Genomic DNA, 16,111 nt, shown 5'->3' with positions numbered 1-16,111 from the left:
TTTTTTTTTTTTTTTTTTTTTTTTTTTTTTTTTTTTTTTTAAAGATGAAGAAAAGAAAAATTATTGCTGATAGACAACATTTATGTTTAGCTAATGAAAGAACATACTTTAAAGTTTTAAATCATATAGTTTTAAACAAAATATCTTGAAGGTTGTGACCACCGTTTTCTGTGCACTGATGCAACCATTTTCTGAAGTTCCCCTCTGCACGTTCCAACATGCGCACCAGAATTTGGGCTACTTCCTGCCAAATAACATTCTTCAGCTGAATCAGGTTTGTGGGGTGATGTTCAAAAACCTCTGCCTTGAGGTATCCCCATAAAAAATCACAGGGTGTTCGATCAGGTGAGTGTGCTGCCCACGGGATGTCACCTCGAAGCGAGATGAGCCATCCAGGGAACTTTGCCCTCAAAAGTGTCATCGAAGCTCGGGCTGTGTGAGCCGTGGCACCATCCTGTTGGAACCAGACATTTCCTAGATGCATTTCTTCAAGAGCTGGTTCGAAAAAGTTTTTAATCATGTCCATATATCGCTGTGAATTGACAGTAACTGCATGATTGTCTTCTTCAAAAAAAATAAGGGCCAATAATTCCAACTCTCGACAACGCACACCATACTGTCACCTTATCACTGTGAAGTGGCCTCTCATGGAGGTCTCTGGGATTGTTACCACTCCAGTAGCGCATATTCTGCTTGTTGACATATCCGGATAGGTGAAAATGTGCTTCATCACTAAAGAAAACAAGTGCATCAGGGGGTAAAGTTTCCAGTAACGTTTCGCACACCATTATTCGGTTCTGGAGATCATGTGGTGACAATTCTTGCACAACAACCATCTTATAAGAATGGAAATGAAGATGTTCATGAAGAATTCGGCACATTGAACGATTGGATATGTCTAGGGCGAATGCATGTTTGCAAGCGGAGCATCTTGGAGATCTCAAAATCGACTGTTGAACTGCCTCCACATTTTCTTGCATCGTAATGGTCCGTTGTCGTCCTGATGATTTTTTCACCACACTCCCAGTTGTGCTAAAGTTCTCTACCCACAAAACAATCGATTTCTGGTCGGGAACCAGACCTCTGGGCTTAATTCTGAAGTGAGTACGGAACGCACGCTGCACCGCCACGTAGGAATGGTTGTTTGAAAAATAGGTTTTGACAGCAAATGCACGCTGCTCACTCGTCCACCTCATGTTTCCTACTGGGGGGTATTAGACAGAAACTTTTGCGACTGCTGCGTTCGCCGAGCCTATCCCCACTTTTCTGCAACCTCCCACACCTTCACAATGTGTCTTCACAAAAAAGAAGTTTCTGTGCCCCACCCTGTATAATTATGGAGTGATATATTACAAGTAATTGTGCAGTACAAGCAAGTCCAAAACTGGAGTACCATCCAGTTATCATATCTCTGGCTATAGAGTACATGCTGGGTATGTAGTGACATCACACAGCACATATGACAGAGACATGACTGCCTGAAGAACTGACAATGCTCTTTATTCTGGTTTGGGGGGGGGGAACACAGCATTTCCAGTCTTAAAATGACTCTGACAAATCTGACGATGAAACATAGTTGAATAAATAAATTATAAACAAATGTTATAAGTGTAATTAACACTTTACATATTAGGAGACATTGCCTTGATGCACTCTTTCTTACTCAAGTTTACTTTGGTTCTAAATTCTGCCCCTCTGTCTTGGAAATTGTTGGTCTCCAAGTTCCTGCTCGGTATATCAGAGACTTTACATAGTTCGATGTCTGCTTCTCATGTAAAAATTGTCCCTCTGCTAGATGTGCATCAGCTGCTAATGTTGTTTGCAGGGACATTGACGCGTTTGGAGCCAGGAACGTTCTCCTCAATCGTTTTTTATAATATTCTGTTATTATTATTTTTTTTATTATTATTATTTGGATGTTGTGTTAGCACACAAATAAGTAAAAATTAATTTAGTTATTATTCTTTCTTCATGCTCACACTGTAATTAATATAGACTATCATATTTTGTATTTTGTTTTTTCGTTATTTTTGTGTATTTCTCTCTGTTCCTGCTTGCTTTGTAATTGGCCTCTGTGCTGTTAAGTTTGCACATAAATAAACACGAATTGAATTGAATTATTATCATTTGTTTGTTTGTTTGTTTCCTTGTCTGCATTATTGTGTTTTCCTCTAGTGCGTGCCTGTAATTTGTCTTTGACTTTATGTTGTGTTTGTCCATAATGGAATTACTTGTATCTACCCTATGCTCTGTCTGTAATTGGCCTTGCGGCTGTTGACTTGGCACATAAATAATAAAGAATTGAATTGAATTATTAACTTCTATGTGTCTCTGTACGTGTATGGTCCTTTCTCGCCACAAAATGGCATAACCATTGGATTTGTACTTAGTTTATTTTTCTTGCCTGTTAACGCTAACTTAATCGGAATTATTATTAATTTATTGCCATTGTATAGACTGTCATATTTGTCTATTTTGTTCTTTAATTATTATAGTGTATATCTGTGTACTCATGCTAACTTTGTAGTTGTCCTCTGTGCTATTAAGTTTGCACGTAAATAAACATGATTTGAATTTAATTTAATTGCATTAAATTGAAGTACATTAATTAATTGATTACCCCATATAACATGCAGCAGTAATTAATTGATTACCCCATATAACATGCAGCAGAGGTGGTCATAGTGAACAGCATAGTACTCTCATTCCTCATCAGTTCCCAGAATTGTAGCTTAACTACTACTATTTTCCCCCAACTGGGCAGTATTAGTGTTTGTTAACTTTTTGCATATGGACCTAACATTTCATTTCATTAATTTCAAATACATACTGCTTAAGAGAGAGCCTGAATACTGTAGTCAGTATAGTGACTGCCTATTGGCTGGACAATCAAGGGGTTAGAATTGGAGTCCCGGTAGGATCAAGAATTTTCACTTTTCTGATCATCCAGACTGGCTCTGGGGTCCACCCAACATCCTATCCAATGGGTACCAGGGGCTCTTTCCAGGGGGTAAAGCGGCCGGGGCGTGAAGCTGACCACTCACCTCCAACTAGTGCCAAGGTCAAGAAAATGTGGATCTATACATCGACTTTCCTATACATCTTCATGGTGTAGTGCTTAATTAGTGAAGCACAGGTACAGCTTTACCTTTTTTTTTACCTTTACTGCTTAAGAGAACATTTTGTGTTTTAAACTTGGAGATTATGCATATACTACTCGTATACATAAATATATGGCATAACAGTGATACTCATGCCACATTCAAGAGGTGCTTGATTTGAGTCTCATTCAAGATGGCAGCTGTGTGAACTACCTGACTGAGCTTTTTCATGGTTTTACTTAGTCCTTCCAGGAAAATGCCAGAATATCACTTCAATTAGGCTCAAACCACTTTCTTCCAAATCCTTTCCACTTCATGTCATGCTCCCATTCGACACTAACTGCATCATAAAATAACTGACATATAAATATAGTATCACATATTTTGTTTTATGACTCTACAGGTCAAGTGATGAAATGAAAGCTGGAACACAGGATCAAGATTTGGGAGAGGTGGAAAAGGACAACTTTACAGGTGATGAAAGAAATGGGTTGCAGAATGGACCAGTACCTGATATGGACACCCTAGAGATTGGCATCACAAAAAAGGAAATGGGAGAACTGTTGAATTGTAAGAAGTACAGTAATATATCCTCTCACCTTCAATTTACCATCAGTGCACGTGCTGGATACTGAACAGGTTTTAATCCTGTAGCTGTCAGTGGTGAATGAATGAATGAATAACATAACAATCTAAGGCCACCAGCAAGCGCATCTGTGCTTACACACACACACATACACACACAGAGTGCTTTTTCCAGCACATACCACACATACCAGGAAACTTGTCACAAATCAAGTCACATGCCTATCAGTGCATTGTATGTTTTGGCCTTGAGGCTAAAGTTGAGCATGAGAGTACCAGAAAACATGTTTTTGGGAGAAAGAAACGTAGTTTATATATGTATTATAATGCCATAGAATTTCGGCAAGGGTTTTTGTAACTTTTAGGTATTAAGTTATCTTGGGCCCAGTAGAGAAGTTAGACGAAGGGTAATGTTTGAAGTAAAAATGCGGAAGAGTGACGTCAGCAGAAAATTGTTGCATTGCTTAGACCGCTGATTCACGCGGAAGAGACTGAAAACAGCTGTACGGCCAAGGCGTACAGGGTGCCGACTCAGCGAGACGGCCTGAGGAGATCCAACCCTCTTTACCCAGCTGACCAACGAGAGACGGACCCTTGGGGGGAAAATTCACTCTAGTGAAGAGGCGGAGCTTACCCCAAAGACAGGTGTCAGCAGGGGGAAGGTTATAAATTTGCGGACACAACTAGAAGAGCATCTGTCATTGAATCTATCATTGAATCGATCATGGAATCTTTTTGGATCAAACAATCTTTTGATCATCGTAACTGAGTGTAGTAGCCGGCCAGAACCATGGTCGTGCCAGACCAAGTGAGGGACACCATCAGCTTCCTACACCAAGTAAGTTGAACTGTTCATATCAGTCATGGATATACAGTGAGATATTATTAAAGTGTCATGTTACAGGGTTAGGGCAGAGAGAGTGGGCCCTGAGTGGGGACGTAGGAAGTACCTCGAAGGCTAGGGATGGTGAACCCAAGTGTATTTTTCTCTAAATTACAATGTGTGCGTAACCAGCCACTGTCAGCCATGAAAGTGATATGTATAAAGTGTATATATTAGTAGACGAGAGTAGACCGAGTGAAGGGGATGTGTGGTGTTAATGACTTACCCCCAGTCACACCCTCTATTTCCCCTTTCTCCCGTACCTCCCTGTGTTATCAGGACTGTGAACTCACAGCCAAGAGGTAGCTAACGAGACAAGTACCAAGTGCTTAGCCTTGCAACTGGCCATTCCCCAAGGGCGCAGCGGCATGGATGGCAGAAGAGGTGGAGAGATTCCTCCTCGCCCCCCTTCGCGCCATAACATATGGTGACAGCGGTGGGATACCTCCACGCCCCCCGTCACCACGGCGTAACAATGATGACCGCCGTGGGATACCTCCACGCCCCATGTCACCACGGTGTAACATGTATATATGTCTTTTTCGTTCCACATTTTTTCTCAGGCATCTCAAAACATCACAGTAAAAGTCAGAGTTTACCGTAGTGGAGGAACAAATGTGCAGTGAACGATCCCTTTCACATCAAAAAAACAATGAGCATGCTCTTTGTTGAACACTGCCTTTTTTGCTCTTGGTGATTGTAGGTTCTTCCACTACGACTTTCATCACCCATTATGATCCTAGAGATAAAAGTTGGGACCTCGTTAGCATTCTCTTATACCTCAAGACACATGTTTACTGCTTTTTGTCTTTTGTCAAGAATCAGGGAACAAACTTCATGTTCAAATTTTCTGGCAAGATCTCCTGGTAAACTCCATAACTGATCTCAACGGCATATGCAAGCTCATGGATTGTTTGGGGACAGTCTTCATGGATGAGTTCTTGAATTTTGTCAACAATTTCTGTCATTTTGCTGGTGTTTGGTTGTCCTCAACGATCATCATCTTTAGCTGACACTTGATCAGCCTTGAAACGTGAATGCCATTCAAAAACAGCTGTCGAGCTTAAACAGTGTTCTCCGAAAGCCTCACAAAGCATTTCAAGGGTTTCGGTAGCTGATTTATCGAGCTTCATGCAAAACTTGATGCAGAGACATTGCTAGATTTTGCCATCCATCACAGACAAAACGAAAAACGAAGTCGAAAAAGCACTCATGTAAAATCAGCGTGTGTTCCCAGTGTGGTGTCATATGGCAGACTGTTGCAGTAGGCTTGCGGAAGTGTGGACTTGGCCTCCCCTCTCATCATTCACCGAGACAGTTACAACAGTAACAGCCTGGGAACTTTCTGATAGCATAATGTCAGGTGACTGTATGTCGGTACTTCAGGATCTTTTTCCTTAGATCATTCCCAAACATAAAAATCATGAATAACCTGATTCTGAGCATTTCAGAGCTATAGATATTTGAACTTCTGGATGCTTTGAACAGGTATAAGTTAGGTTTATTAAGAAGATTAATAAATATTCAAAATGGGCACCTTTGGGGCACAGAATAGAATAGTTGGTGGAAACACTATGCTACAAGTCAGAAGGTCGCGAGTTCAAGTCCTGATGATGTCATTGGATTCCCCCCTTACGAAATTTGTCTAATCCTTCCAGCCGCACTATTACCCTGAGGTCGACTCAGCCTCTAACAGAAATGAGTACCAGGAATGTTCCTGGGGGGTAAAGGGTGGCCGGAGCATAAGGCTGACAACCTTTCTACCATCTGTGAGCCGAATGTCTAGAAGATATTGGAGCCTCAATGTGTCACATCCCTACAGATCTTCACAGCCTGTTGTAGGGATAGCTTTTATGGCCTCATTAAGTTTGGATGCACATTCTGATTCATTTGACCATGGAATTCATAACCTGGACACTTTGTACATAATTATAGTAGTATGATTTATATGACTGTGTATGAAAGATATGATATAATTCACTGTTTTAGCATGACCAAGTGGCTACTTTTACTGTCAACAGCAGTTTGTTCTGATCTCAGGACTTTTGCTTCATAAATTTTGGGGTCCTGACATGTTGTATATCATCTTACTTTAAAATGTCTTATGATTTCAGACACTACATTCAAATAGAATCCCAAGACATTATGTTTCTTTGTTTCAGATATGCCCTCTGCCAAGCACTGTGAAAGAAAGAGGACTTCTTCAAAATGTGAGGCAGAGCCACATGTTTCTGTAGTTAAGAGAAGCAAGAGCAAGGTGAACAGTCGAAGAAAGGCAAAAGAATTAGAAAAGCAAATTAAAGTTACAAAGAAAGATATTGAAGAGTCTGAAGAAGCAGGTTCACCTTTAGAAACTGTAAATTTGAATGATGATGATGACATGTCAGCAAAAACAGATGAGAGTAAAGGCAAGACATTGCTCGAAATTCTGGAGCTTGAGATGAGGGCTCGTGCAATTCGAGCTCTTCTGAAACAGCAGAGTGGACCAGGGGATGGAGAAGATGTAGACTCTTGTGAAGGTGACTCAGAACTAAGAAGTCCTTGCCTAAGTACAGTGAAAGATGCTGTTGGCAGTTATAATGATTGGTCCCCTGAAGACAATGCAGCAGGATCTAACAGTTTTGACATCATCCCTAAATCTATTAGGCAGAAATTTAAACAGAAAGGAATGGAAAATGTGCCTCTAAATCAGTGTATTGTTGATGCAGAACATACAAATAATTTATATTCCGCCCTGTCACCTAAGCTATCTCAAGACATCAATGCTATAACCCAGTTCTGTTCAACTCAGAGTCCTGAATTATGTTCTCCCACAAAAACTGACCACACACTAGGTACTAAGCACTCTGAATTTAATAAAAATTTATACCAAGTAGCAAATGAAGATAGCTCACAAAGCATTTCACTCGGCAACATAAAAAGTGAAGTCATTTGTTGTGGCAAAACACAAGGTACTGACAGCATGAAATTAGGCCTTCCTTTACACTCAAATAACGTAGATCAGGAATCAGGGTCATATGCAGGAGAATGCAAAGAAACTGAAATGGCATTGACACCTGATGAACCAAATAAGGAAGATGGGGAGCTGAGTAATGATGATAAATCATCTGAGAGTGTTCTAGAAATTCAGCCAGATGGAGGATGTAACGATATAATAATTTTAGATGATAGTGATGATGAGTTATTGGAATTGTATACCAGCAATAAACTTCAGAAGACTTTAGTTCAACAAACACATAATTCACAGAAACTGTCACTTGAAAATCCACATGAACAGGGTAATTTCAATAACGACAGATCTCCAAATGTACAGATCCATGGAACTTTAAATACTGCGTTAAGAGAATGCCTTGTTAAAGCTCATAAACCATTAATTTCTTATGAAACTTCTGGTTCAACATCAGAGAATTTAGCCCAAACTGAAAAAAATGTATTTTCATCTAGCTATACTGAAACTGAAGGTAATGAACATTGCAGACCAGAGAGTCAGAACAAAAGCAGTGACACTACAGATTGTTCATGGGCAACACGATGGCTTCAGAGTAAAGATGTACAGAAGGTAGTGTCCACAAGTAAAATGTGTGCCAAAATCCGCAAGAGAATGAAGTTTGCACAGAAAGGGAATACAATTTCACTTACAAGAGATCCTGAAGGAAGCTGCAAGTCTTCTGTTGTTATTGTGGGGAGTGTTAATGAATATAACATGCTGGATAAACCAAAGTGTGGGAATTGTGAAACTCCAGAGGATAGTAGTAAATCATCAGAATAAAATAATGTGACATATTGGCTCAATGCAGGAGCTGTTGAGCCACAGAGGCCTTGGGGCACGCACGCAACGGGAGAGTTGCGGATTGTATTGGTGTGTTGCTAGGCGAGAACTCTGTGAACGCTTGGATAATGCAACAGGAAGTATGGGTCACGTGAACTCTGCATTTCCACGAGTGACGTCACATATCCCCACTCATCCCATCACTACACAACACTCGGTAAACACCCCTCTCTGCTAAGCTGTGACATCACACAACAGTGGAGTCCTTGCAGCGACCGTTGTTAAACAATCGGTTGGTAAACACGTTCGAACAATTTGGCTGTTTTCTGTGTGCTCCACGAGAGGCCTATGCGATGGGGTTCTATGGACCAGACAAGTCAGTTGAAATCTGGAAGTGCATATAGCAGAAGAAGTAATAGGGATCATGAAAAGTTAAACAGTTCCATTTACTGTGACTGGTGAAGATTTATCTTATTTCAATTGTCCATGCCCTTACATGTTTCGGTCTTCAGAGACCATCATCAGAGGGACGCCTTTACATCAATACAGTTGGAGGCCACTATTACAATATATGTTCAGAACATGTGATATTTTACCTACTGTACAGCATCTAGTAATGATATTATCTTCTAACTTTATGTTATATTTCAGCATCCTGTTGCACTGTGTAGATCTGACTTAGGGGTTTCTGCCCCATCGAAGTAAAACGCAGTCCATAGTTCCTTTATTAGACACTGTTTGACTCATGTTTTAACATAAATGGCCATCTTCAGGTGTACAGATTGTAGTAGTTCAGGACTCTGCTGCTCACTGTAATGCAGTTTTTCTTTCCTTTTGTTATTTTTGGTTATGTGGGTTGCAATGGTGAGTTCTGCTGCAAATTGTTCGGAAATGCACATAGATCATGTGAAGTGGGCATTGAAAAATGAAAATTTATCAAGAAGCTCTTGAGTTCTCATTTCTTGCACACAGATAGAATGCGAGCAGACTTAACAGGCACTCTGCAGGGTTGTGAACTTGCACAGACATGCCACAAACTGGATAATCTGCACACACACATAATTAGGAGTATAATGTAGAAATGAAACTAGGAGGGAGGCTTATAGTTTGAGTTTTATGTATGAAGTTCATGAACAGCACACTTAGGAGCTTGCAGGACATTGACAGCTAAAGTTTAGTCCTCAGTAGAAATGTTTTCCTCTCCACCACTTCTTTTAGTCTAATTTCCTTTCTTAAGGAAAGCAGTGTGCTTATGCGATCCCCATGCTCTGCATGCAAAACTAACAAAATTATCAATTCAGAAACTTGCAGTTTACTATTTTGAAATACTGGCAAGATATGAACTGAAAAATAAGCATTTCTGGAATTTATTGTTTTAATTCTGCATTGAACTTCATTAATATTTGTTATAGTTCAAAAAGATTTAAATTTGTAAATATTTTAAAATGTTTTCTTATTTAAAATTATGACTTTCTTGCTGATTATAGGTTTGTCACATGTTCATAATTTGTAAAAGTTCAGAGTTTTCCATGGCAGTGTTTGTTCAGATTGTAGTCATGTGGATTGTGATACCATGTAATCATACAGGTGGATACTACCATTTTTGAGAACATACTGCCTCATACATAGAGCTGAAGTATGTCAGTCCAGGAAGAAGTAAGTAAAATAAGCTTAATCCATGCCATTGTAAAGATGGGTAGTATAACTGTTTTACTTGCAGCATACCTTCATAATTGAGGCAATCTGTGAACCTAAACCCCATCAACCAAGAAAGAGACTGCATGCTTCTCTGTTATGTCACTATAACAATCTTCATTCCAACAAATTCTCCATCATCATGATCACCTGGGGAAGGTACAGTAGGCCAATCAGTGGCCGCTGTGCCAAGTGGACCCAGCTGGCCTCCACCCCCCACTATGTGAATTAAAAAGAAAGTCACTATAACCTCTGAATTGTAGAATTCAAAAACAATGAGTAAGAGTTTACATGTTTCAGCGTGAAATGTATACCCTCATTGGAGTCTTTTTGTGTATGTGTGTCGCGCGTGCGTGATGTTCACGTCTTAATGTTCATAAATATTAATTATATTTATGGGTGGCTGTCTGCACATTTATGACATAAAAATAAAATAAAATTATGCTATAACATATAATAAAAATAATTAAAATTGCTGAAACTGCTAAAAGAAACTGTTGAAAACATGTAATGGGTACTGCAACTGGATATATAAGTCTGTGTTGATGTGGTTACACTCTGGCAATGGATATGTATGTATTCAGCAAATCTTGATCAGCAGGAGTAATATAAGGAAATGGACACTTATGGAGATGCAGGTAAAGCTGTTTAAGAGGTACACTTTAGACTGCTTGCTTAATTATAAATGTGTATTATATTTCAAAAATTCATTTTTTTTACAGAATGTGGTAACATCCGCATGTCTTACACATTCCTGTAGTCATGTTATAAAAACCTTTAACATAAGGCCGTCATCACTACATCATTACAACAGCACTTTTTAACAATTTTAAAAATTATAATTTTTATATTTAATAGCATAAGACTTTTTTGTGAATTTATACACCATAAATTTGTAGGTGGGCCATATATTAATATAACTAATACAGGGAGGTTCATGGTGACCGGTGCTGTACTTACTGCGAGGCACATGCGAATTTTGCTGATGAATCAGGATGCCTGGCAGGCAATAATGTATGCAATGAAGTGCAGCAATACCTCGCATAGTCTGTCTTCGATCAGTCTGGTTTCAAAATTTCAAGACAAACTAAATTTTAATTGAGCAAAACGAAAATAGATTCTAAAAAGTTAGTACACCAAGTTATTTTTAATACATAAGTGATCGGTTTTTTCCTTTTATACAGTCAAGTCTCTTTCTGTGTGGTTTATTTTTATGTGGTTTTAAAGTTATGCAATACGATACATATTTCAACTTTTTCTAGGGTTCCCCATTGTATATGTATGTACCTATGCTTGGGTTGTTCATTCTTGAGCTCTGACACCTGTCACTGGAGGAGGTGGGGAGAGCACTACTTTAACGGAATTTTGAAAGCGCTACATCAGAAACGTTATTGAAAATATAGGCAAAGCATGGCATGAATTAATGGCAATCAATATGAGGGCAGTATGGAAACATATACTACATTGTGCAAATGATTTCATTGGTTTTGAAACTCATTTTGCTGAAGTCACTAATAACATAGTGAAAGTTGGACAGCAACTTAGTTTCAATGAGTTAGATTCCATCAACGTAATTGAGTGCATCAAATTGAACACTAATGAACTAGATAATGAAACACTTGTTAATATAGATGAAGAATGGGAGGACAACTTAGACAACGATGACTGTGTTGAAGTGCCTGCACGAAAATTAACAGCTGAACAACTATCAAAAATTATTGGAATGGTTGAAACCTTGTCAGAGCATATTATGGAAGTTTATCCCAATATTGAATGTAGCCTTACAATTTGCCAAACGATAAACAATGAAATTCGTCGCTACAAAGAAATATATGAACAGAAAAAGCCAAAGAAGAAAAATGTGCATATATCAATATTGCAATTTTTAGAGAATAAAAAGTGGATTGCGAAAAACGTGATTTTTTTAAATTGTTTCTAATAAAGACATTTGAATTTATTAATCACATTTTTTTATTGAAAAACAGATTTTTTTTGGGAACCAATTGTCATTTTTTGTATGTATTTAGTTCCTTGATTAGTCTGGTTTCAGTCCGGGATATTGGTAGAACCGATTACCCGGACTATGCGCGGTATTGCTCTAGTTACAATTCACAGATCACAGGAAGTGTTGAAAATGCTGCCCTCTCTACACATAGATATTTTTTGCAATTAATTATTTCATTAAAAAACACAAGTACAACAATCCTCCTTGCACTTACAGCACACCAGACACCAACGTTCACTGAATGGCTTCAGCAATTGTGTTGCCATTCTTGCACTAGACTTCGACACTCCAGTCTCTTGAGGTAGATGTTTCAGTGATTTTCTAGATGTATGTTAAAAGTCTTGCTCCTATGTCATCTAACTTTTCAGTATACACTTGATGCTTATGTTTTTGTTTCTTTTCTATTAAGAGTCCTGTTCTAAGTTTATTCACCAGACAATGAATTGTTGGTCTGCTGGGAACTCACACAAAATTTACATTAGAATTTTCTCTGACACTTCCAGCAGATCCATATTTCACATAGGTATCGTACAGAAATACTTGTTGCTCTGAAGTACGTATACCACACCATAACGCTCACTAACTGTAACTGAGAACAGATAGCTACTGCTGACAAATCATTCTCTTGAACCACACTGCTTGCTGTGAAACATAATACTATCAAGTGGTATGCAAGTAAATTACTTCCCTTCATTCCAAACATTATCAGCAAAATCTGTATGCACCTCGCAGCAGGAGGTGCATCGGCCACCATGAAATTCAGAGCCTTGAATTTGTCAAGTTACTAAAGAAAACTGTATTTGTCAATATCAAGATGTGAACGCCTCGTACTCATTCATAAAAATGTATCTCATTATGGCATACACTTGATGCCCAATCACATGACCTGTATTGAACATTTACGAAGTCGTTCTGTGACTGAAACATACATCAGTATATGACTGCACAGTGTCACAACCCAGAAGACCAAAATCTAAATGCTCTTGGTTTATTTTATATGTGGTCCAATTTCATTACATAATTTATGAAAGAATGTGTGCAATTTTCTTTGTGTTATTTGTACCTTCACGTAATAAAGCTGTGTTAGCAGCACTTGCAGGCACCACATTTAGACTATTTAGTTAGTCCCGTCACTTTGGGATCAGAGTCCAGTCTTCTGATTGCTTATTATTATAGAGATGCAAGTGTGGTCAACTGAAAACAAATGTTTGTAAGACTTCATCCAGGAAGACAGAAACAGAAGAATGTTCATCTGAGAGAGAAAAGACACTGACATTGCAATTTCTACCTGCTTCTCATCTTTCTTTTCTGCATTCATACAACCAGAATGTACATTCAGTATGTCCACAGCCTACAATAGGGAATGGAGAATGCCACTAAATTAGTGCACAAGGATTTGGTATACTTTTAAATCACTACAGATAATTCACAAATATAACACTTCAATTCATAATTACACTTGGGTTTTTCAACATTAATCAATATATTTAAAAACCCAAGTGTAATTATTAATCAGTTTTTGTATGGGGGAGATACTGGGGGGGGGACCCAGAAGGAAAGAGACCACTGGGAAGACTAAGGCATAGGTGGGTGGTCAAGATTAAAATGGATCTTAGAGAGATAGGATGGGATAGTATGGATTGGATTGATCTGGCTCAGTGTAGGGACCAGTGGAGTGCTCTTGTGAGAAGAAGTAATGAACCTTAGGGTTCAATAAAATAGTTCTTGAGTAGCTGCAGAATTGGCCCACTCTTCAAGAAGGGCTCGGTTCCATGAGTAAATATGTGATCAATATATTTTTCTATGTAAAGGGGAATGAGGCCGGTCACAGTAGCCGAGCTGTCTAAGGCATGCACCGTCTTCGCTCGTGGGTTTAATCCCACTCAGGGCATGGATGTTTGTGTGCGTTTTTCTGTGTTTGTCTACGGGTAGAGGCCTTGCGACGAGCTGATCACTCGCCCAAGGAGTCCTACCGTATGTGTAAGATCGAGAAAAACCGAAGTGAACGGAGTTCATGGAGGTAGGCCTAGGCCCACTGGGGCTGTAATGCCATGGAAAAAAAATATATATTGGATCCAGGGAATGTAATGTAATTATGATAGGTACACTTGAATGACAAGAGCGGACAACAGTGCACGCTACAAATAGATGGCAGGAGACCTTCTTTGAGTTCTTTGAGCACGTTACCTTCTCCATCACAATTGCGCGGGAGGCAGCATTCGGATCCGAGTGAGCACGGTTACTAAACAAACGGCACCACGGATTACTACAGAGTGAGCGTGAATCTTATAACTGAAATAACTTTCTTGGTAATAGGATCAGTGCTGAAATTGATCTGTGTTAATCCCATTGGAGAAGTACAGCGAACAGTGATTAGAGGACAGTAAAAGCATTGCGGGGTAAAGCTGACTCTCGAGACATTAACAAAGTGTTACAAGAAATGAAACATTATAACCATCAGAGACAACGCAAGCCTAAATTTTGCCCCATCTACTTTTTAGTACTTCAACTCAGAAGAAAATCATTATTGGTGGTGTAGCTTCTAAAACAATTTTATGTAATATTATTCAAAACACATTTAGAGTGGTGTGGATTTATGGTCATCGCATGAACAATCAACAGAAATTGATTTCCATTTAGAAAAAAAAAATGGGTTGGGGGAGAAAGGAATGAGGAAAGATGGAGAATATTTTGTACCGTGTGATCGCCCTGAAACCGTGCCGACGCAATTCGCTGACAGTTCTGCACACAGTATATTTGTTGAAATATAACAAAGGTAGAGCATTTATAAACGGACAATGTTCATCTGCTGTCTGTGGGAAGAAGCTTACGTATGGAATGTGACGCCGTATAGTTTGGTAGACTACACTTAATTAGGAGAATAACCCTTGAAAGTGTTTGGAGAATCCATGGAAGTCTCACAATACACCATACTACTTCATACTGAATGTAGACCTCACACACAACATAACCACTCTGCACAACAAGACTCCCTGAAATGTAAAATTGTAAATTACGTAAAATTAATTTTGGTTTGTGCCAATTGCTGACGAATGTCTATGTGGTGAACTGAACGTGCAACCGTCACCATGGACTTTCATATTTCCGGTATGGTTGAAATCATGTTGTACGTACTTGATATACTCTGTGATTCTTGAGCGTAACGTGTGTAGGGTTGGCTAGTAGGTGGTTACCGCAAGGAAATATGTACTGACATGGCGGCTCCCATACTAAAGTGGAAGCGAGTGACAAATCCAACTGGGCCACAGCCAAGACCTCGACATGGACATCGTGCTGTTGCAATCAAAGATTTAATGGTGGTATTTGGAGGCGGAAATGAAGGCATTGTCGACGAACTTCATGTATATAATACAGGTAATTAGACTTTCGTTTTATTTACCAGTGTTTGGCTTCTAAGATGGCGACATCTGTTGTCACTGTATATATTTGTTGAAAACTTTGTCATTGCATATCGTACAGCAGAAAGGGAGTACCTGGTGGTGTTAAATAAAATTTCAGTTAATTTGGGTTTGTTCAACCACTATGTCTCAGTAATGTTTCGCCCAGTTCAATATTCGTGATTTGGCGGTTTATTGGCGTTTTCCAATATGGCAGCCTCCAAGTACGAAACATGATCTATATTATGATAGGTTATTTTGTTATATTTATGTGCTATTTGATTATGTCTTGACAGATTTTTGTAATAGAGTTCGAAAGCAATAAATTAGAAAGGGTTTGGATTACATGGTTTATTAGTGGGTATAGTATGTAATATTTCCGTATTAATTTAGTCAATATAGACGCTTGACGTTCATTTGGTTCGTATACATCCGGGGAAGGAGCCGCCATTATTATTCGTTGCCGTTGTCTCTGCTAGTAGTACACATGAATGGATGAAAATACCTTTAGCAATATCTTGGCCCTGTGTTATTGAATAATTCAGTGTATTTTATTGTATGTTTCAGTGATTGATTTCTTTATATATTTAGTTTTCAGTACATAGCATTGGTAAAGTGTAATGTCAAGCTCGTGTTTAATTTTCATCGACTAACTCGAAATGTGAAGTAATTGAG

At 38.9% G+C, this 16,111-nt stretch overlaps 2 protein-coding genes across 5 annotated transcripts in view; both read left to right on the top strand.

Annotated features, from left to right (window-relative positions):
• The window catches only part of LOC111869871, a 69,846-nt gene extending 61,322 nt beyond the window's left edge, over positions 1-8,524 (top strand). For all 3 annotated transcript variants that reach the window (XM_023861721.2, XM_023861715.2, XM_033753653.1), the window contains 2 exons: positions 3,505-3,671; positions 6,732-8,524. In XM_023861721.2, the coding sequence (XP_023717489.1) occupies positions 3,505-3,671; positions 6,732-8,338 (1,774 nt within the window). In that variant the 3' untranslated portion in view covers positions 8,339-8,524. The remainder of the gene's footprint in view (positions 1-3,504; positions 3,672-6,731) is intronic.
• A 6,694-nt stretch (positions 8,525-15,218) lies between these two features.
• LOC111869914 (host cell factor) overlaps positions 15,219-16,111 on the top strand; it is a 162,496-nt gene continuing 161,603 nt past the window's right edge. For both annotated transcript variants that reach the window (XM_023861804.2, XM_023861795.2), the window contains exon 1: positions 15,219-15,413. In XM_023861804.2, the coding sequence (XP_023717572.1) occupies positions 15,254-15,413 (160 nt within the window). In that variant the 5' untranslated portion in view covers positions 15,219-15,253. The remainder of the gene's footprint in view (positions 15,414-16,111) is intronic.

The sequence above is a fragment of the Cryptotermes secundus genome, unplaced genomic scaffold (genome assembly GCF_002891405.2).
Source record: "Cryptotermes secundus unplaced genomic scaffold, Csec_1.0 scaffold958, whole genome shotgun sequence".
Lineage (NCBI taxonomy): Eukaryota > Metazoa > Arthropoda > Insecta > Blattodea > Kalotermitidae > Cryptotermes > Cryptotermes secundus.
Note: the sequence above shows the minus strand (reverse complement) of the source record. Positions and strands in the feature narration are given on the sequence as shown.